The sequence below is a fragment of the Peromyscus eremicus genome, unplaced genomic scaffold (genome assembly GCF_949786415.1).
Source record: "Peromyscus eremicus unplaced genomic scaffold, PerEre_H2_v1 PerEre#2#chr22_unloc_1, whole genome shotgun sequence".
NCBI classification, from domain to species: domain Eukaryota; kingdom Metazoa; phylum Chordata; class Mammalia; order Rodentia; family Cricetidae; genus Peromyscus; species Peromyscus eremicus.
In genome coordinates this window covers 6,795,281-6,815,201 of record NW_026734286.1, presented here as the reverse complement: position 1 = coordinate 6,815,201, position 19,921 = coordinate 6,795,281, and the positions used below count along the sequence as shown (strand labels likewise).

Sequence of the window (19,921 nt, the reverse complement as noted above, 5' to 3'; positions counted from 1 at the left end):
TAACAGGGTGGCCTGGGGTGCGGCAGAGGGAGAGAGTGCTGGCGGCGAGGAGCCCGGAGGGGGTCAGAAAACCGCAATCCCCGCCCCCTGGCAGAGGGAATGGGGAGCCCGCAGCCCAGTCGCCATCCTACAGGGACCCCAGCTCCGCCACGTCCAGCAGCAGCTGTCCCCTCAGGGCCTCGGGACCCGCACAACGCGTGTCGTTCTGTGAGAACATCTTGTGTCTGTTGGCGTGCACCCAGCGGCACAGGTCCCGCAGGTCCTTGTCGCAGATCCAGGGGTTGTGCGACACGTCGAAGCCGTCCTGCATGTCGCGGGCCGGCCTCCCCAGCGACGCCCAGAGGCCGGGGGGCGTGCTGGATAGAGAATTGTTGGACAGATCCAGCATGTCCAGCTGCCGGAGGCCCCTGAAGGCGCCGGCCGCCACTGCGGCCAGCCGGTTGTCGCTCAGGAACAGGACACGCAGAAATGGCTGGGGAGCGAGCAGGCCATCCCCCAGCCTCCGCAGCCGGTTCCCTTCCAAGTGCAGCCGCTGCAGCCGCCTCGGGCCCCGAAGGAGGTCTGAGGGCAGCATTTCCAGCAGGTTGTGCCCAAGGTCCAGGGTGCTCAGGGCGCGCAGGCCGGTGAGGAGCCTGGGGGGCAGTGTACGCAGCCTGTTCCCCGCCAGGTCCAGGTGGCCCAGGGCGCGCAGGCCCCACAGCCACCGCGCGCTCGCGGCCTGCAGCCGGTTGTCCCGCAGGACCAGGGTGCGCAGGGCGGCCGAGGAGCGGAAGAGCCCCGAGGGCAAGCCGCGGAGCTCGTTGTGGGTCAGGTCCAGGACGCGCAGCCGGGGCACCGGCGCCAGAAGCCCCGGGGACAGCGCCTGCAGGCGGTTGCTGGAGAGGTGCAGCTCCCGCAGGCGAGGACAAGCTCGCAGGGCGGAGACGGGCAGCTGCGTCAGGTTGGAGAATTCCACCGACAGATGGACAGTGTCAGCCGGGAGGGGACTGGGGAACTCGGTGGCACGGTGGCAGGAGACGGTGCTGCCCTCAGCCGACGGCAGTACCAGGCATTCCTTGAGACTGAACGCGATGCCCTCGGCTGAAGTCACCAAGAGGGCCAGGAGGAGCAGGATTCTGGGGAGGCAGGTGTTGAGGTCCTGGGGGCTGCGGTCAGGGAACTATGGTGAAAATACATTCCCTTCCTCCCCATGGCCACCACCCTGGACTGGGACGATATGAGCCTCATGGTTTGTTTCCTGAGTCTGTTTTTGTCCTCTTAGCTGGGTAGGTGAGTGGCAGAGCCAGTGAACTCCTATTCATCCTGCAAAGCCTCAGTTACACTATTTTTATTCTCACCTACTGCCTCCCCTCAGCTTCCAGAAGCAGCCTCTGTCCCACAGCAAATCTCACCTCTATGATGCTTAAGTTCCTGGGTCTGACTTCCTCCCCTGCTGCCAGCTCTAAAAGGTTACCAGTTATTAATTATTCCCAGCCCAACTAGCTAGTTACTTCTAATTTGGTTTGTGTCTTGGGTCTATTCCTATCTCCCTAGTTATGTGATTGAAAGGGAGAGTCAGTAGACTCCTGTTCATCCTGCAAAGCCCCAGCCACAATGCCAGGCTTTCACTAACTCTTCTGTGCTGTCCTCAGGAGGGCAGAAGCTCCCGCACTGGGCTCCTCCTTTCTCTGTCCAGCTCTGGTTTGGGTTGAGAGGTCACCGCTGGGTACTCGGGGAGAACTCAGGATGCAGTCAGGTCTGGTTAAGTCCTGAGCACAATCCTGGTAGCTCTGGAGCTTCTCTACCGCGGCGGTGACTGTGGCCTTGGGCCTTAGCAGGCCCCTCCCCCATGCCTGCTCATGGGGCCTCTGGAGGCCTGTGTCTGCAGTAACAGCCTGCAGGCCTGCATCTGTCCCTGGCAACCTCAGTGGGTCAGACCAATGTCCCCGTGGTTCTGCCTGGCCTGGCTCCAGGCCTGCCCGGGGGAGACCTACCTCCCTTGGTGCCAAGAGGCCATGGCCGCTCTTCTCTTTTCTCTCTGTGTCTGTCCCTGTGACCCAGGCAGGTGGCTTTATAGAGTCCCCACCTCAACTCAGTGCTAAGCGGGAAAGAGCCTGGGGACAGGTCAGCATTACTACACCCTTTCCTGGCAGTGGCCACTGCTTCCTGCCCACCCCTTCCCGGACAGCATTTTTTCAGCTCTCACTTCCTGGTATGGGGATTGGTCCCACACAGTGTCTCCAGAGCGGAGTCCCCACCTCTCCCCTCCCGGGATTCGGGGGACTGAGGTTGCAATGCGACCTGGCACCTGGCTGCTCTTTGAGCCAGGGACAGGGAACAGCAGAAAGAGCATTGGGAAAACTCTGTGGCCTCAAATAGCTGACATGCTGTGTTTTCTTTCTTTGCTCAAGTAGCTTTCCTTTAAGGTAATGAGCAAGGGACAGTGCTTGGTTCTACATTTGAGCTCCCGCACAATGAACCGAAGCAGATGGCTTAGGTTCTCTGGGACTCAGGTTCCCCACCTGCACAGCTGAACTCAATCTTCCAGAGATCTACTAATGAGTGTGCAATGTATGCAGGTGTCTGTTGTGAAGACACAATGTGGTGGAGTGTCATCACAGCACTCTGGGGTTGGCATATGGAGGCAAGAGGATCTCTTCCGCTTTGACGTTAGCCTGGGCTCTATAGTGAGACTTTTGACGAACAACAACAGAAACTACAATAGTGAAATGCATTTTGAGGCTATGAATTTGCCTTTGAAGACAACTTTGGCCATATCACATGCACACACGCTTGCAGAGGCCACAGGTCGATGTTGCCTGTCTTCCTCAGTAGCTCTCTGCCTTGTTCATTGGGACAGGGCCTCTCACTGGTTAGGCTAGGCTGACAGGCTTAAGAGCTCCAGGGATCTTCCTGTCTTGGCCTCCGAGCTCTAGAATTACAGGTGCTCACCACCACACCCAGGTTTTTCTGAGTGCTATAAGGGATTCGAACTTAGGTCCTCATGCTTGTGTGGGAAGTGTTTTACCCACTGAGCCGTCTCTCCAGCACCTAGTGAGTTCCTCAGTGTTATTAAATCTTCCTAGGTCTTCACACTTCTCCCTGACCTCTCCTCCCATCCTGGACTCTGAGAGGCTAAACCCCCATTTGCCTGTGAGCATGACTAGGAGCAGACTATGTCCCCCAAGTGTTCCCAGTCACCCCAGGAAACAGAGCTGACCCAGAGTCGAGGGGGCCGGTGGATGTAAACAGAGTTTTATTGACGGGGATAGGGCTGGGGAGAGAGTCCTGGACTCAGCTGGCCACGTGGCATGCACGGTCAGCTGGCGGTCAAAGAGGGAACGTCACAAGGGGGGACGGGTGGCATGGGCCTCTCTGACCACCCCAGGGCTGTATTTACAGGGGGGTCTGCCCACCTCCACCCCCCCAAGACCCCCACAAGCCCTTTAGAAGCAGGTCCCCCCATCTCCCAGCCTGGACCCCAGGTCCCCTCTGCAGAAGCAGGATTCGAACTCCAAACCGGCACCTCGGAGGCCCCCTCCCCCGGGCTTCTCTCCAGAAGTCCCACCATTGGCTCAGCCAACGCCAGGGGCTCTGAGGGCGCCTCCGCCCACATTCTGAGTCGCACGCACGCACACCCACGGCGGCCCTGTCTCACACACACGCACACACACATTTCTGTCCCGGGCCCTTGCACACGAACAGGCCATGCACACAGACACACCCACACACACAGGGGCCCGGGACTGGGGAGGGGGTCCCTTCTGCGGAGGATGAGTTGAGGAGGGAAGGCTCATGTCTGCAGCTCTGCCTCCCCTCACCCCACGTCCTCACCCCCCACCCCGGCTGCCACCCCAAGAACGGGGCTGTGCAATTTCTTAGAAAAAAAAAAAAAACTCAAAATAAACAAAAAGTCAAAGTCTATGCGAAGGTCAAAGGTCGGCCTCCTCCCGCCCACCCCGGGGCTTCGTGTCCTGAATCCTCCGAGATGGAGGGGGCTCTTGTGCTTCCCTGTGGCGAGGGGACCCCCACGCGCGTGGGTGGGGGACAGACGCGCCCCACTCGGAGCCGGCGGGGCCTGGTGACCTGGGCTCGCGCCCCTGGTCGCTGTGGTTGGCACCGTCGAGGCGTCCACCCAGCCTAGGGTACCGGAGGTGCAGTCCGCTCGCCCACCCCGCAGGGCAGTAGGTGCGCAGAGTCCGCGGGTGGGTGGCGGCGGGTACGGTGACCCCCGGGCCGGGCCTCGCCGCTGTTGAACGTGTGCGTGCGCCTCAGGGCTGCTGCGGGGGGCCCGTGGGGACCCGGCCTCCGCAGGCTGCTGGTCGCGGGTGGGCTCCACGGCCCAGGCAGGCCATCGCCCGCCGATGGGTCCAAAGGGCCCGTGGGTGCGGACACCACCCGCCGGCGGTCCGGGCTGGCGTGGGGCGTGAGCGGGAAGTCGCCGGGGTGCGAAGCCCGGCCGGGTCTGGGGGCGCAGAGGCGACCGTCGGGGCCCGGCTCTGCCGGCACCGGGGGCTGCTCAGGGGCGCGGGCCGGCGCCAGCAGCAGTAGGGAGGTGGAGGCCGAGGCCGACAGCAGCGCGTGGCTGTGGTCCCAGGCTCGCGGCCCCAGGGCGTGGGCGTGCGGGTGTGGCGTGGGCAGGCGCTTCTGGGGCAGCGGCGTCTGCTCAGGGGTGGGCAGTAGCCCCGAGTCCAGGTCGTGAGGGCCACCATGCAGCAGTGCCGCCTTCGTCCAGCCGTTCTGCATGAGCGGAGCTAACAGGGCCTCCGGGGGACCCCCGGGGCCGCCGCCGGCTCCTCCACGGCCCCCGGGCCCGGTCCCCCTGCGCTCCCCCAGCCGGCTCACACTCAGCACTGCCTCGCCGCCGCCGTGCGCCAGGATGGCCTCCTTGTCCTTGCGCCGGGCCAGCTCCCGCCGCTCGCGGAGACCCACGAACCAGCCCACGCTGAAGCCAGACACCACGGCGCCCACCACGAACGCCGCCACCGAGGACGTCACCAGCAGGTTCACTGACACCAGCCCTGCGCGCTCATCCGAGAGGCTGGCACGTAAGAGTCCTGGGGACAGAAGGTGGCAGTGTGGTCTCGCCCTGAAAGCCGGACTGTCTGCGGTAGATAGGCACAGAGCCCCGACCACGCCCCCAGTCCGTCACTGAGGGTTCTAGGATGGGGCTCCACGCCGACCACGCCCCCAGGCATGAGCTGTACGTCTGAGCCATGCCCCATGTCCGTGTTTCTTTCTGGAATCAGTATCTTTCCTTTATCTCCCAATCAGGCGGATCTCATTTTTACCCTTCCCTTCAGCAGCCACCAGAGGGCGCCCGTGAGCACTGAGTCACTGTCTCTGCCCACAGCCTTCCATGAGCTCCCACCTCCATCACCCCCAGGACTCAGTGTCCCTGGCTTGTGTCACAACACACAAGGGAGTCCCTTTCCCAGCTTACCTGAGCAATCCCCTAAGCCCGAGGTGCTGGCCCCGGACACATCTTGCTCAAACGTAACACTGAGGTGGGGAAGGAGACAGAGAAGTAGACTTAGCAGAGAAGCCTTTGCACCCAGCACGGCACAGGAAGGGGGAACGCGGACTGTGGGTCCTCAGACACGCGCCCCACATGTCCCCCTCCCCCGTACCTGGTTCCTGGTCTGAGGAAGATGCAGGATCCATCGGGCGCCCACCCGCAGTACGGATCCTGGCTGCCGATACAGTTCCTAGGATAGAGTATGTAACAGCCACTTAGGGGACCCGGGCCCTGTGGCTTCTGGTCACCCTAGCTGTGGTCGACTCAGAGTGAGTCTTGGAGACCAGGGCTACTTCCTGTCCCTTTCTTCGCACAAGGCTGGGCCGGAGTCTGAGCCCACACAGTCCCGTCCTCCCTGCAGCCTCCACCCAGCCTGCCCACTGCTCCGCCAGTACAGGCTCCATCCCGCCCCAGGGCCCTTGCACAGCTGTGTCGGCTGCCCGGTCCGCCTCTCCGTGAGCCAAAGCTTTTCAATGACATCTGGCTCTCCTCTCGGCCTTTGTCTCCTACCCTGTGCCAGCCTTGCGGGGGGCACTCACTTCATGCACCCCGAGTACAGCTGGCAGCGGGCGACGGGTACACGGACCACGCAGCGGGGGAAGGCCGCCAGCAGGCCACCTGAGGCTGTGTCCAGTTCCAGGCTCAGCAGTCGCTGCCCCCACTCACCGCCACTGCCGGATCGTCCACACCTGGGCACACAGGGTAATGGGTGAGGCTGGTGTGCCCACCCCGTCGTTCAGCCAGCCACTCCCACCTCCCTGGTCATCCGCAGACCTGTCAGGCCGGTAGGTCTCAAACTCCTCCAGGAAGATGCTGGGCCCAGTGGTCCCTGAGACACTGGCATTGGGCCTCACAAGGAATTTGAGGATGGTGCCCACCTCGGAGCCAAGGAAGACTATTGTCTGGTTGCCCCATGGGCCCGCACCCACATCCACAGCCACTCGGGTGAGCTGGTGCCTGGAACACAAGATCGAGTTGGAAGTCAGGTTGGCCCTGAAGCCCTGCAGGCCTCTCACCCCAGGTATCATGCATCCCCTAAATTGTGGGGTACAGGAGTAGTTACACAAGTACACACTGACCATTACACACTGATGCCCATGACACCAAGAAGTCATGCTATGTCCTGCCTCGGCCCTTTGCATAGGCAGTGCCCCCTGCTCCCTACCCCAGGGCCTTTGCATGAGCTGCCCTTGCCCAGCATATCCCTCAATAAATGAAGGCCCTTGATGGCGACCCATCCCCCTCCCACAATGCCATCCCCAGCACTGACCGCATCAGAGTCCTCACGATCCAGGGCGCATGGCCCAGGGAAGGTACCGCCTCATCCATCAGTGGGTGGGTCTTCACGAAGTTGAGGATCTCATCTGGCAGGGCACTGGATGCATTGTACTGCATGCCGGGTGCTGCGCAGCTCCCGGGCCTGGAGGAAGACAGAAGGGGAGTTGGGGGGATGCAGGGCATTTGGGGCCTGGCTTGAATGGCTCCCTACTCTGACTTCAACCCACTAAACTCATTAGAGCTTCAGGACCTCCACTCATCCTGATCTGATTTGCCCCGGGGCCTCACACAGGCCTCGCGCTCTGCCCCAGGGCCTTTGCACACACATTTGCCCCCTGCCTGGCTTATCCCTCAACAAATGAAGGTTGTTGGCTAAGGCCTGGTCTTCCCAGCAGCCCTCTGGCGTTGCTTCCTCCACAAGCTTCTCTCGGTCCCCTCCCCCCATCATCTCCTCATCCAACAGGCTGAGCTGAGCTGAGCTCCCCCAAGCCGGCCACTGTGGGAGCAGGACGCTCCTTGGGCCCCTGTGAAGACGGACGCTGCTGTCACCTGGGCCGTGGCACTTGGTCTTCGGGCACCGGCGTCCAGATGGACTCAGGGGACTTCTGCTCTCGGAAGCGGCCTTCAAACACGGCAGCCACTTGGTTCATGTCGAAGGCGCAGACGGCTGAGCCGGGGATGCTGGCAAGGAGGCGAGAGACACTGCTGAGCCAGATGGGGATGGAGGTCCCCTGTCCCTCTTCCCGTGTGAGCAACACAACCCACTCGACCTCCAGAACACCCCCAGGTGGGCCGCCGCAGCGGGGTGGGCCGCCGCAGCGTCCCCGAGGCCCAGCGTCCCCGAGGCCTTCGCATGTGCTCAGTTCCCAGCATGGTTTGCCTGGATGTCTAGTCCCCCAGAGGCCACGCTTGCTGACCTCTCTCTCTTGGTCCTCATTTGCCTATGGCTCCCTTGCGCTCTCAGACCCAAGTCCAGGCCTTGCTTCATGTGTGATCCTCCATAATCCTAGCATATTCCTTGATCCCACTGGCTCCCTCCACACCTGACACATGAGCCCCCTTCCTCTGACCAGCACACAGCCTCTGAACCTTCATATTTCCTGTCCCCTCTTCCACACCCCAGTGTCCCTTCTTCAGGAGCCCTCCCTGCCATGTCCCATAGGACGACAGGACTCCAGGGTGTCTCTGGTTCCTTGGCCCCAGCACAGGACTCAGAGAATGTCTGCTGAGTGAATGTGTGAACCCTGGGATTCTGCTCACCAAACACCCACAGTGGGCACCCGCTGGTGCTGGCTGACCTGTTGCTGGGGGTTGAGAAGACAGCGAGGATCACCGGCCGGCCACCCAGGCTCACCACACCTGTCACAGCCTGCAGTACGTTGAAGTAGAAGTGGGAGTCCCCAGGCACGGAGCAGTTGAGCCGGGCCTTCAGGAAGGAGGTCCACTGCTTCTCCAGTACCCGTGGGGAGCCGCCCACGTCATTCTTGCACACACGGGCCACTCGGGATACCACCACCTGGACAAGCACCAAGAACAACCTGAGTCAGCGTGGTGTAGAAATGGCTGCTGCGAGCCATGCAGGGCAGAGGGAACCTCTGTTACAAAGGACTAGAGGAAACTGATATCCACAGCATGTGGGACGCGACCACCAGGGATGCAGATGGCACAGGTGACAATGCAGGAGATAAAGGGATGGGTGGGTGGGTGGATGGGTGGATGGGTGGGTGGGTGGGTGGGTGGATGGGTGGATGATGGATGGATGGATGGGTGGTGGATGGGTGGGAGGAATCATGGGTGGGTGGTTAGGTGGTTAGATGGTTGAATGGATGGATGGATGGATGGATGGATGGATGGGTTGATGGGTGGATGGACGGAATGACAGATACCAGGTGGATGGCTGTGTGTATGGTAGATGGCTGGTAGATGGCTGGGTGGATTGTAGAAGACTCAGGTTAATGCTTCTGTGAAGGGCTGAAGAATATTTTGGTTTATGGTTGTGTGTCAGTGAGACAGACACAGTGTTGAGGGATGGATGGCAGCAGGAGCCGTGGGGCCACATGATACCAACGTCTCCAAACATTCCTCTCTCCAAAGATTTCAAACTCCACAGTTAATCCCTAAATGTCTTCAGCCTCAGAGACAGCCCTTGCTGGAGGGGACACCATGGAAAGGCTGGCCCCTCTGCCCCAGGTGGGTTCCATGGATTAGAACGCCTGTCCACCTTCCCCGATGTGAGTTTCTCAGCTCAGTGTCCCCTGCCCAGGCACCCCGGGGCAGTTCTGTCACCTTTTCCAGGTAGTTAAACTCCATGGCGATTTCCCGGAAGAAGAAGTAGACATGGCTTCCCCACTCCACCGCATGCACGAAGTACGGCTCTGTGGAGAGAGTGTTGGGACCAGCCTTAGCCTCTGGGGCACAGAATGTCATCAGAGCATACTGTGAGCCGTGCCTTTTACTATGAAGAGGGGACTTATCCAAAATGACTGCGTTCAGTTTGACTCTTTTTGGGTGAATGGGGTCGTAACTCAAAAAACCACTGTGTCCACACTCCCCAAGCCAATCTGTGCTCTTTTATGACATCTTCCTCCCTATGTGGTGGAGAGCTAGGCTCCAGGGTGTCCTGTCCTTCCAGCCACATACTCCCAGCATGCTCTACTTTACATCAAAATCTTCCATCTAGTTTCATCTTTGAAAAGATCAGCAGATTCCAAAGATGAGGTCCCAGTGTCTCCACTCCTGATCTTCCCCGGGACTCTTACTTTGTTGGGGGATGTTGGGTAGATGTCGCATCTACAAGGTTTACACTCTGCTCAGATGGGTCTCACCTTTAAACCACTTGGAGTCATGCTTTACTGTGCGCAGGGTGGGCCGGTCCCCAAGGCTGCGGTAGATGACAGCATCGATAGCTAGGAAGTCAGTCACCGTGGCTGTGAAGAGCATCCCATCTAGATACAGGTGGCGTAGAATAGTATTTTAAGGTGTGTTATATTTGTTCATGCTCAGGAACATTTGTTGAATGATGCAAAGATGTGTTGCATTCCTTTATGTTGCATTTGTTTAACTCTGTGAAGCTGTGTTACTGTGCCTGTTTAAAACACCTGATGGTCTAATAAAGAGCTGAACAGCCAATAGCAAGGCAGGAGAAAGGATAGGTGGGGCTGGTGGGCAGAAAGAATAAAAAGGAGCAAGAAGATCAAAGAGGAAGAAAAGAAGGGGCCAGCCACACAGCCACACAGCCACACAGCCACACAGCCACACAGCCACACAGCCAGCCACGGAGTAAGAGTGAAGGTAAGATTTACAGAAGTAAGAAAAGGAAAAATTCCAGAGGCAAAAGGTAGACGGGATAATTTAAGTTATGAAAAGCTGGCAAGAAATAAGCCAAGCTAAGGCTAGACATTTATAAGTAAGAGTAAGCCTCCATGTGTGATTTATTTGGGAGCTGGGTGGTGGGCCCCCCCAAAAGAGTAAAGAGTGAAAAAACAAACCAACAACATACAGAGGAGCAAGGTGTGAGGGAAGTGGATGGGGCAGGGGAGTTATACTGAGAAGGCCCTGAGAAAAGCCAGGCGTGGTGGTGGTAGTGGTGGCACACCCCTGAATCTCAGCACTCAGGAGGCAGAGGCGGGCAGATCTCTGTGAGTTTGAGGTCAGCCTGGTCTACAGAGTGAGTCCCAGGACAGTCAAGGCTATACAGAGAGACCTTGTCTTGAAAAACAACAACAATAAATAATAATAAAAAAGGCCCAGAGGGGGCCAGGGCAAAAATTGGAACCTCAGCCTACTGTGGCCTGTCACCAGGTTGAGCCTGGAACCCGTCATGATCCCAGGACTGGTTGAGCCTGGATCCCAGGCTGAGTCCCAATACAGGAGAGTCTAAATCCAGCTGAACCTTGATCCCAGGCTGAATTTCTTCATCTGGGCTCAGCCTAGCCACCATCCTGACCCTGACCAAGGCCCCTTAGAGTCTGCCCATTTCCCACCTGCCTCCAAGATTTTAGGGATGGAAAATGCCTTTCTGGGCTGGACGGGTCAACAGCAGGGATTGCTCACCTGAGAACAGGGCAACGTTGGCATGCTTGGGGTCGTAGGGGCAGCGGGCCATGCCACTGATGTTGTCCCCGAGGGGTTGCAGCGTGTCCATCTGCATGGAGGACAGAGTCTGAGCAATGGATCTCACCCTGCCTGCCAGTTCCGGGCTTCCCTACTCCTCCACTCCAGACAAAACCCTAGCTTCACCCGGCACTGCTGTGTGACTCTAGCCAGTCAATTAACCTCTCTGGGCCTCAGTTTCTTGGCCTGTGAATGGGCCCAAATCTATCATAGTCAGTCTTGCAAGAAAAGGGGGAAAGCCTGGCAAGCCCTAGCACAGGGGTGTGTGTGGCTGGGAGGAAGCCCTGGGCAGATGGAGGGAGGATCAGACCCTCAGGGGCTGGGAAGGGCTGAGACTCACACTGTAATTGGCGCAGATGGGATTGAACGCATTGGAGCCGCACACGAAGAGCGTGGACTCGTCACGCAGCAAGAGCACCTTGACGAAGTTCCGACACTCGCCCTGGGGTGGGGAGGGAGGCGGGAGTCATGGAGGGCGTTGCCTGGGCCCTGTACACACGGCTTGGGCTGGGAGCTTCGCCGAGGCCGACCTAAGGGATGGGGCTACCCGCAGGGGCTGGAGGAGGTCCGGTGTGTCCTGGGTAGATTGGATTCGGCAACTGACACATCCCACTTTCAATGTAACCATAACAAGGTGGGGCGCCTCCTCTGAGGTGGGAAGAATTACCCTGAGCCTGGCCAGGGAAGCTTGGGGCCTGACTAGGCATGCGGCCAGGGAGGGTGGGACAGGCCGGGCCTGGACAGGGCCAGGTTCCTCTAACCTCTTGCTTGCCCTTCATCCGACACACATCGATGTCACTGGGATTGGAGCGCCAGGTCAGCTTCTACCGTCACAAAGAAAGCGGGGTGAGGGGAGTGTGGTCCCCAGCACCCCTCAGATCCCTCCTCTCCGCCCAGTCAGCCCGGCACCCCATCTCCCCTCTCAGCACCCCGGTACCGCACGCCATCCTCACCCTCTGGTACCGCAGCTCTGTGGATGTGGACGGTTCCAGCTCTACCTGGTATAGGTTGTCTCTACAGGGAAAGCATGGTCCGTGAGATGGCGGGACCCCCACCACCTTCAGTCCTACCACAGTAAACGTGAGGCCTATCCGGCACCCACACTGTTCCTGGCCCCATTTCTGGTTTCTGCCTTTGAAATCTATCCCCAATCCCCGCCCCCTCCCTGCATGCTGCCACCTGGTCCTGCCTCGAACTCTGACAGCATGGACACATCCAGGCCTCGGTGCCAACCTGGCCTTGAGAAGCTGCCACCAGGGGGCGCGTATGAGCCCCGGGTCCACACCTTTACCTGCAGCCTGTCACGCCACCTTCCACGGTTCCATCCCCAAGTCCTCTTTTGAGTCCCCTCTATCACCCTCTCTAGGCACTCAGTAAATTGTGCCCAGACAGGGTCCCAATAGTCATACACCCAAGCCAACTCTAGGCTCTAACCATGCAGTATCCAATGCCCTTAAAACCCAGGCTTCAAGCAAGAGGATCTCTGTGAGTTCGAGGCCAGCCTGGTCTACAGAGTGAGATCCAGGACAGCCAAGGCTACACAGAGAAACCCTGTCTCAAAAAAACAAAACAAAACAAAACAAAACAAAACAAAAAAAAAAAAAAAAAAAAAAAAAACAGAAAAACAAAGCACAGGCACAAAGCCTGAACCTGGAAGTTCAACCCCTCGGCCCCATGTGAAGGGGGAAGAGACCACCTCCCACAGGTTGTCCTCTGCACCCGTCCACCTTTGCATACACACATCACACACGTCGCACAAATACAAGCACAAAGTAAAATGGAAGCTGAGCATGGTGGCACACCTTTAATCCCAGTACCCAAGAGGCAGAGGCAGACAGATCTCTGTGAGTTCGAGGATAGCCTAGTCTACAGAGTGAGTTCCACGACAGCCAGGACTACACAAACCCTATCTCAAACAAAGAAACAAATGAAACCACCCAGCATTCAGCACCCTTAAACTCAGTGCTCAATAGCCTTACAACTCAGTTCAGCACCCTTGAAACTTAGCATTCAGTACCACAGGTCACACATTCCAGCCGAGTAACAGGCCCATCATGCACCCCTCAAATGTGCTCCCATGGACTCCCCAACATTTGCACACCTGTCCCCGATGAACAGTGTCCTGTTAACACGTAGCACCCGCTGGATGTTGAGGTCCTCAGCACCCTCCGCAGGGGTCAGACGACCAGGCCCGCTGCCCACGAACACGGGGTAATGGCTCAGGTCTAGGGGAGGGTGTGGAAGGAGGATGCGCTTGGAAACAAGATCCCGCCCACCTGGGACCCCGACGCTCCCACCCATGGGCTTCCCAGACTCACAGTCCCTCGGGGCCACGCTGAGTGGGGGTGGTTCTTCCGGGAAGAGGCCGTGAGCGACCCCCAGGAGCAGCAGCAGGAGCAGCAGCAGGGCCGGGCGGGGAGGGGGCGCTCGAGGGGTCGGCATGGCGAGGACCAGGTGGCCACAGGTGACACCTGCAAGGTAGGAGTGCGGTGAATAGCGCGGCCTGCAGTTCCACCAGCAGCCGGCAGGGGGCGCGGGAGCCCCTCCCTTCTTCCCAGAATAAATGTAACAATAACATTGATAATAATAACGACGCTCAGACGTTGTTTAATTAACAAGCGACTTTACGACCACATGTGAGTAAAAGTCTCAGGAAATAGCTGCAAACGAAAATGCATTAGGTAATTAAAAATTAATCACGAGAATTACAACAATGGATATTATCTTAAAACATGTGCTTAAAAATCCAATCTCAAAAAGCATTTTTAAAAAAATCATTCAAATTAAAACGCAAAAAGCCTTAGAGCCTGGCATCGTGGCGCAGGCCTGTCATTTCAGCCCTGGAGAGGCTGAGACAGGAGCATCATTAGGTCTAGGCCAGCCTGGGCTACAGAACAAGACTCCACGATAAAACCAATGGCCACAAAATTAAAACAAAGAGGGACAGGATTTTAAATGCAAAGGCTGAACAAAACATAAGAGAATTAAAAGCCCATGGCGTTTTATAAACCACAACATAAGCGATGGAGTCACAGAACATCCCACATGACATGGCCTAGAGTCCCTGGTGGGCTTGACTTCCTGTCCCCTTGGGCGCTTCTTCCTGCTCTCATCCATAACTGAGGAGTCCTAAGGTAGGTGAGTTCACACGTGGGACCCCAGCCCTCCAAAACTGGGGACCCCAGGGCAGGGCAGCACCTCCCTACCAGAAAGGGGTGCAGTCCAGGTCTCAGACAGCGCCACATGGGACTCTCAGCAGCTCCGTCAATCTCCAGCAAGCTCTGGGCCTCAGTTTCCCCATCCAGGCAGCAGAGACGTCCCCCAGCCCTCCCCTGACCTTGTGTCTTGGGGATCTGGAGCCCCAGTAGATGGGGGCGATGAAGGGAACATCAGCCCCAGAACACAGGGCTCTAACGGTCAGGGCCAAAAACAGGAAGACCTTGCGTGGCTTCCTCTGCTTGACCCCGGCTTCCAGGATTTGTGACTCAGAGGACGTGTGTCCTCGGACATGAGCCTATTTCCTTATGAGCTTCCTACAGGGCTCCTCCCTGCGCTGCCCGCCTATACCCGCCCCATGACCCCAGATTCTAGGAGGCTGACCTGAGCACTGGGGCCACCCTGACCCTGCTATTGCTTCAGCCCCTCACTGGGGGATTCTGGGTGGGGCTGCACCCTGACCACACCCCCAGCAACTCACTGGGAGATTTTAGGCGGGGCTCCATCCTGACCACGCCCCCAGCCCCTCACTGGGGGATTCTAGGTCTGATCAGAGTTGACAGGACATAACCACAGGAGCCTCATTGGGGAGCTCTGGGTTCAACAAGAGCCCCTGCCCAACAAAATAAGGTGGAATATTAAACATAAATCTTTTTTTTTTTTTGATTGGTTCTTACTATGTAGACCAGGCTGGTCTCAACCTCCCTGAGATCCACCCCTGAGCCCTGAATCTGGGTCTTCAGGCGACACTATTGAACCCGGGGTTCCAACCCTTCCCAGACACGCTGCAGCCTCCTTGCACCCCAAAGCCCCTCCACGTCATCCAGGGCACCCTTTCACGCTCCCTCTCCACCCTGCCTCAACTCAGGGTCACCCACACTTGTAACACATTTTCCACTCATCCATGAAGTTCTCCAGCACACAGGGATGAAGGACACCATGGGCCTATCTCCTCCAGGCCCTCAGCCCGGGTCCGCCCCCTCCCCTCCTCCCTCTCCCCCCCCCCCAGCTTCTCCAACTGTGCTCTGTCCTGCAGGGTCTTTGCACAGGCTGACACCCCTGGGTGCCCACATGGCTCTCCACAGCAAGGCATACCTTTGGCGCTCAATAGTTGCTTGCTGTGTGTGAATGCATGGTTACCACTGAAAGCTGCTCCCTGCCCACCTCAGTGTCTCCCAGTCCCCTGACACACACCCACAGTCACCCCAACACCGAACCTGTCCCTGTGTGTGTGGCCACCCACACGTGACACGTGTCCCTGGGTGCACCTCCACCCTCAGCACCTGCCTGCGTACCTCCCCCACATGGCTTCCAGGGACTCTGGTTCATGTGACAGCCCAACCTCACTGGCTGTGTGAGGAAACTGAGACCCAGCTTGCAGGATGGACAGACCCCACCAGAGGCCAAGGACAGTCACTTCCTGGGCTCTGCCTCCAAGACAACTGTAAAGGTCCCAGATGTCGCAAGTGACCCCGGGGGCAGAACATCCCCCGGTTGGTGGCTCTTGTACAACGGTCCAGGTCCACGGCTGACCAGCGGCCTTAGCCTGATGCCGAGTGCCAGGGCCGACTCCCACCCCAAACTCCTCACCTCCCATTCCAACCCCCACCCTTGCCCCCCCACCCCACCTCTAAATCCCCCACCCTCACTCCCTTCCCTCACACTCACCCCATCCCTCAAAACCACCTCCACCCCACACTCACCCCACCCCCACCTCCTTACCCCGCCACCCCACCCCTGCACCTCCATAAGCAAGTTCTACCTTCAGTCCTTCTTGATTTCAGAGGTGCTGGGGTGCTAGAAGTGTCCCCCACCTTCCTGCCCCCCCAACTCCCCATGGCCACCAAGCAAGTCACAGCAGGGCTCTCTAGGCTCTGCCCCTCACCTGGCTGTGACCCCGGCTGCGACCTCCCTGGGCCTCTGTGAATTCCACAGGGACACAGACCCTCGGCTGACAGCAATCCCCCTGCCTCCTCCTCCTGCCTCCTGGGTTCCGCAGTGGCACTGGCATCCCCAGGGGGATCAGGTGACGGTCAGCAGCCCGAGCTGGCCTGGTCCGGTTACTAGCTCCCCTTACAGTTCCCCCAGCTGCCTCGCGCCCCGCTTGGCAAAGGCAGGGAAGGGGACTCAGCCCCGCTCAGCTCGACCCCCACCTTCCTGACTCCTCAGTACTGGGACCTCAGTTTCCCCACCCACAAGTGACAAGTGTGATGTCCCTGCACCCATCCCCAGTCAGTTATTGAAGTGTATACGAGTGTCGCACAAGGGTGGCTTAGCTGTAAGAATGTCTGAGCTTCCTCTGGGAAGCAGTCACTGCTGTGTCCCCAAAACACAAAGCCAGCATACAGTAGTCACCCAATAAATACCAGGAGAACCAGTGCCCTGAGAAAATCGCTCCGGCAAAGGCATGCTCACTCCAGACTTCTTTTTTCCGAGACAGGGTTTCTCTGTGTAGTTTTGGAGCCTGTCCTGGATCTCGCTCTGTAGACCAGGCTGGCCTCGAACTCACAGAGATCCGCCTGGCTCTGCCTCCCGAGTGCTGGGATTAAAGGTGTGCGCCGCCACCGCCCGGCTTGCTCACTCCAGACTTTCTGAGCACTGACGACGGTATACCACCACAGTCAAGGATACAGCCGTGACCCACGTCATACATGCCCAGGCCTTGGCACTATGGCGGGTATACAGAAAGTAGTCAATAAATGACGTGCAAGCTCCCCACAGGTGTGAACCCACGTCATGCCCATACCAGCCCTGGGATACAAGGAAACCCCAGAGCTCAGAGAGGTTGCACCACTTGGCCTAGGTCACACAGCACCACCCCAGTGGTTAGTGGGGCAGAGAGCTGAGTGAGGGGACCTTGTCCTCCGGGGACCTGCGAGCCCACCCTGACGCACACCGGGGATATGCAGGGTGACAGGCGCCAGGGCCTTGCAAGGACTGTTGGGAACAGGAGGTGAGGAAGACAGGCAGAAACAGGTCCCTGGGGAAGACCCTGGGGTCAGAGTGGACCAGAGGCCCCACGTGACGGCTCATGGTGGAAGTCAAAGCTGGGGTCACCATGCATGTGACCTCGGGACCACGGACTGGGCAGGGCCGCAGCACCGCAAGCTTCGGGTCTTCCCAGCACCTGGGAGTCAGACCCTCTGAAGGGGGTCTACACAAACACTTATGGAGCACCTACTGTGTTCCCAGCTCACCTTTGGAGCACCCACTGTGTTCAGAGCCCTGGGGTACTGTATCAGAGGACATCTACCTCAGTCTCTGGCGTAGCGGCTGCCTGGACTTTCCACCTTCACCGGTGAGAAGACTAAAGCCCAGAATGGGGAGAAGCCGGCGCTTGTACAGCCAGGAAGTGGCCACAACTACTGCCCATGAGGACCCACGTAGGGGTGAAGACGTCCCCAGCTGATGGGACCCCCAGTGCCCATGCTCCCTGCAGCCCTGTGCCATCTGCTCCGCTCTTCTCTCCCTCTGCCCCAGAGACCGGGCCTCTCCATCACACCAGGCTGCATCCTGCAACTCGGGCCCTTGTACGGCCTGGACCACTGCCCCGGGGCTTTGCATGGCCCTGCCCCCTGCCCCAGGCCTTTGCTCTGGCCATTGGCTTTGTTTTATATGCGGAGAAACTGAGGCTCTGAGGGGGCAGGTTTGATCCAAGTGCTGTCTCGGGGCTGAGGGCCACATCCGGGGAAGGGAATCTCTGCTGCCTCTAGTGTAACTGTCAGAAAATACATGACCAACTTCTACACATCCCTCACTGCCCTAGCTGCAAGGCCCCTTCTCCATGTGCCTTCCCTGAGCCACAGCTCAGAATCCAATTTTTCCTAGCTTCAGTTGCTCCCTCCACTCCAAGCTCCAACTGTACACAGCGGACTGAGCCAGGATCTGCCTCGGTTTCCCCTCCCGTGGTCTGGAAGAGTTCTGAGGAACAAATAGACAAGCTCTCTGTGCAAGACACAGACCACAGCACACAGGGGCCACTGGGAATGTCTGTTGACAGACTGATTCCCCGATCACTCAAGGTCCCCCTAGAAGCCCATAATCCCCCTTAGGGCTTTTGAAAGCATTCAGGAAGTTTCTTGGGGCTGAGCCAAGTGCATCCTGGGAAATGTAGGCTTCAGACGTCCTGGCCTGCATCTCACCTGAGTTAAGAGTCACCCACCCAGCATGGCCCTCCGCGAAGGAGCAGCCGCGCGTCAACGCCTGGGCTCCCAGCGGCTCTGAGATCTCGCCGTGTCTCCCGTTTCTTTATAATCCCCCTGGCTCCTCGTGGCCCCGGGAGTGAAGCTCCCACTTCAGAAAGTTCAGGCGCCCTGGGAAGTCCTCCCACTCCCCAGCTCAAAGCTCCCAGCTGCCCCTCCAGGGCCACACCCAGGGTCAGCTCGGGACACTCGCCATCCCTGGAGGCGCCGGTCACCTTTCGGTCTGGCTCACCTGTCCGCAGGCTGACGTCACCTCTTCCAAGGGCAGCTGCCTGCCTGCCCTCTGCCACAGACAGACAGACAGACAGACTGACGGGGGAGGGCTGGAAGCCCCAGAGGACCTGAGTTCCCAGGATACGCGGCGGAGGAGGAAGAAGCCGGGAAGAAGACGGCAGAGCCGGTCGTGAGGAGGGTGCACAGAGACTGACCTCCTGCCCCAGGACATACAGCGAAGCTAAAAGTTCCAACCGACTTCCCGCCAGGGCCCTAGACATCCAGGGCCACCTCGGAAGAGACAGGGACGCGAGAGCGCTCGGTTTCCAGTGGATGGAAAGAGCGGACGCCCTCACTTGCTGCGGAACCCATGGCCTCACAACACTAGGCAGTACCAGCTGTCACTTAGTGCCTCGGTTTCCCCACTTCTTCTTGGCCCCCGGGCTGCCATCTACTCAGCCCGAGACTCCCCAGCAGGGAGCAGTGACCCCCACCCCTCCACCCCAGCCGGCAGGCCAGACGGCATCAGGCTCCCCCAGGTCCAGGCCTTGAACCGGGGCCCTCTCCGCCTCTAACCTCTCAATAACCTGAAAGCAATCGTGCACCCTGAAAATCTGCCAGAATTCCCGAGTCCTGGGCCCGAGATAGAGAACTAGGCAGTAGCAGCCTGTCCAGTCCCTCCGGCCATTCTGTCCCCCAGGGCCTCCTCCAGCCCAGAGCTTGCTGGGCTGCAATATTGGGGTTCCCAACTCGGTTACACTCAGCTTGGGGTAGGGGTGTCTGGCGGCTAAAAGGTAAGAACCTGGAGGTGGGTGTCACAGCCTCAGGCAGGTGACAGAGACCTGGGGGAGAGACTACACAGAGCTCAGGCGGGGGACAGAGACCTGGGGGGGAAGACACAGATCTCGGGTGGGGGAACACACAGACCTCAGGCAGAGTGACAGCGACTTGGGAACCTCAGTGACACAGACCTGGCGCAGGGCAGGCACACAGACCCCAGAGGGGGCACACAGAGACCTCAGGCGCTGGTGACACAGAACAGACCTCAGGCGGGGGTGACACTGACCTCAGGCGGGGGTGACAGACTCCTAGCGGAGAGGAACTGGGATCCACGAGTCCCTCCCGACCTCAGGGATGTCGCAGGCCTAGAATTCGCCATCTGAGGCCCGGGTGGGGGTTCGGCCTGGCAGCGGCTCTGGGGAGGCGCCCCAAAGTCGGCGGTGGAGAGCAGGATGCGGCACGTGACCCCCGCCCCAGGGACCAATCAGCGCCGCGGTCGGCCGGGGGGCCACGGTGGCACCCACCCCGCGCGGCTGCCAGAGACGCTCCTTTGTCCCATTGTCGGGCTTTGGGGGGCCTTGGCCGCCCCCCTCCGGGCCGCGCTGCAGCGGGGGCGTTGGCC

The 19,921-nt window shown here is 59.0% G+C and overlaps 2 protein-coding genes across 2 annotated transcripts; both read right to left on the bottom strand.

Moving 5' to 3' along the window:
• Window positions 1–23: 23 nt before the first annotated feature.
• On the bottom strand, window positions 24–1,996 carry Lrg1 (leucine rich alpha-2-glycoprotein 1). Its single transcript, XM_059252152.1, has 2 exons — window positions 1,974–1,996; window positions 24–1,145 (listed from the first exon to the last, which is right to left on the bottom strand). The coding sequence occupies exons 1-2, from the start codon at window positions 1,994–1,996 to the stop codon at window positions 128–130; spliced, it is 1,041 nt and encodes a 346-aa protein (XP_059108135.1). The 3' UTR covers window positions 24–127.
• A 1,916-nt stretch (window positions 1,997–3,912) lies between these two features.
• On the bottom strand, window positions 3,913–13,352 carry Sema6b (semaphorin 6B). Its single transcript, XM_059251847.1, has 16 exons — window positions 13,207–13,352; window positions 12,990–13,113; window positions 11,842–11,902; window positions 11,650–11,712; window positions 11,229–11,330; window positions 10,829–10,919; window positions 9,601–9,720; window positions 9,062–9,150; window positions 8,074–8,291; window positions 7,325–7,456; window positions 6,768–6,917; window positions 6,272–6,454; window positions 6,037–6,186; window positions 5,610–5,687; window positions 5,423–5,481; window positions 3,913–5,036 (listed from the first exon to the last, which is right to left on the bottom strand). Exons 1-16 carry the CDS (start codon window positions 13,328–13,330, stop codon window positions 4,120–4,122), a joined length of 2,661 nt encoding a protein of 886 aa, XP_059107830.1. The 5' UTR covers window positions 13,331–13,352; the 3' UTR covers window positions 3,913–4,119.
• Between the last annotated feature and the right edge of the window lie 6,569 nt (window positions 13,353–19,921).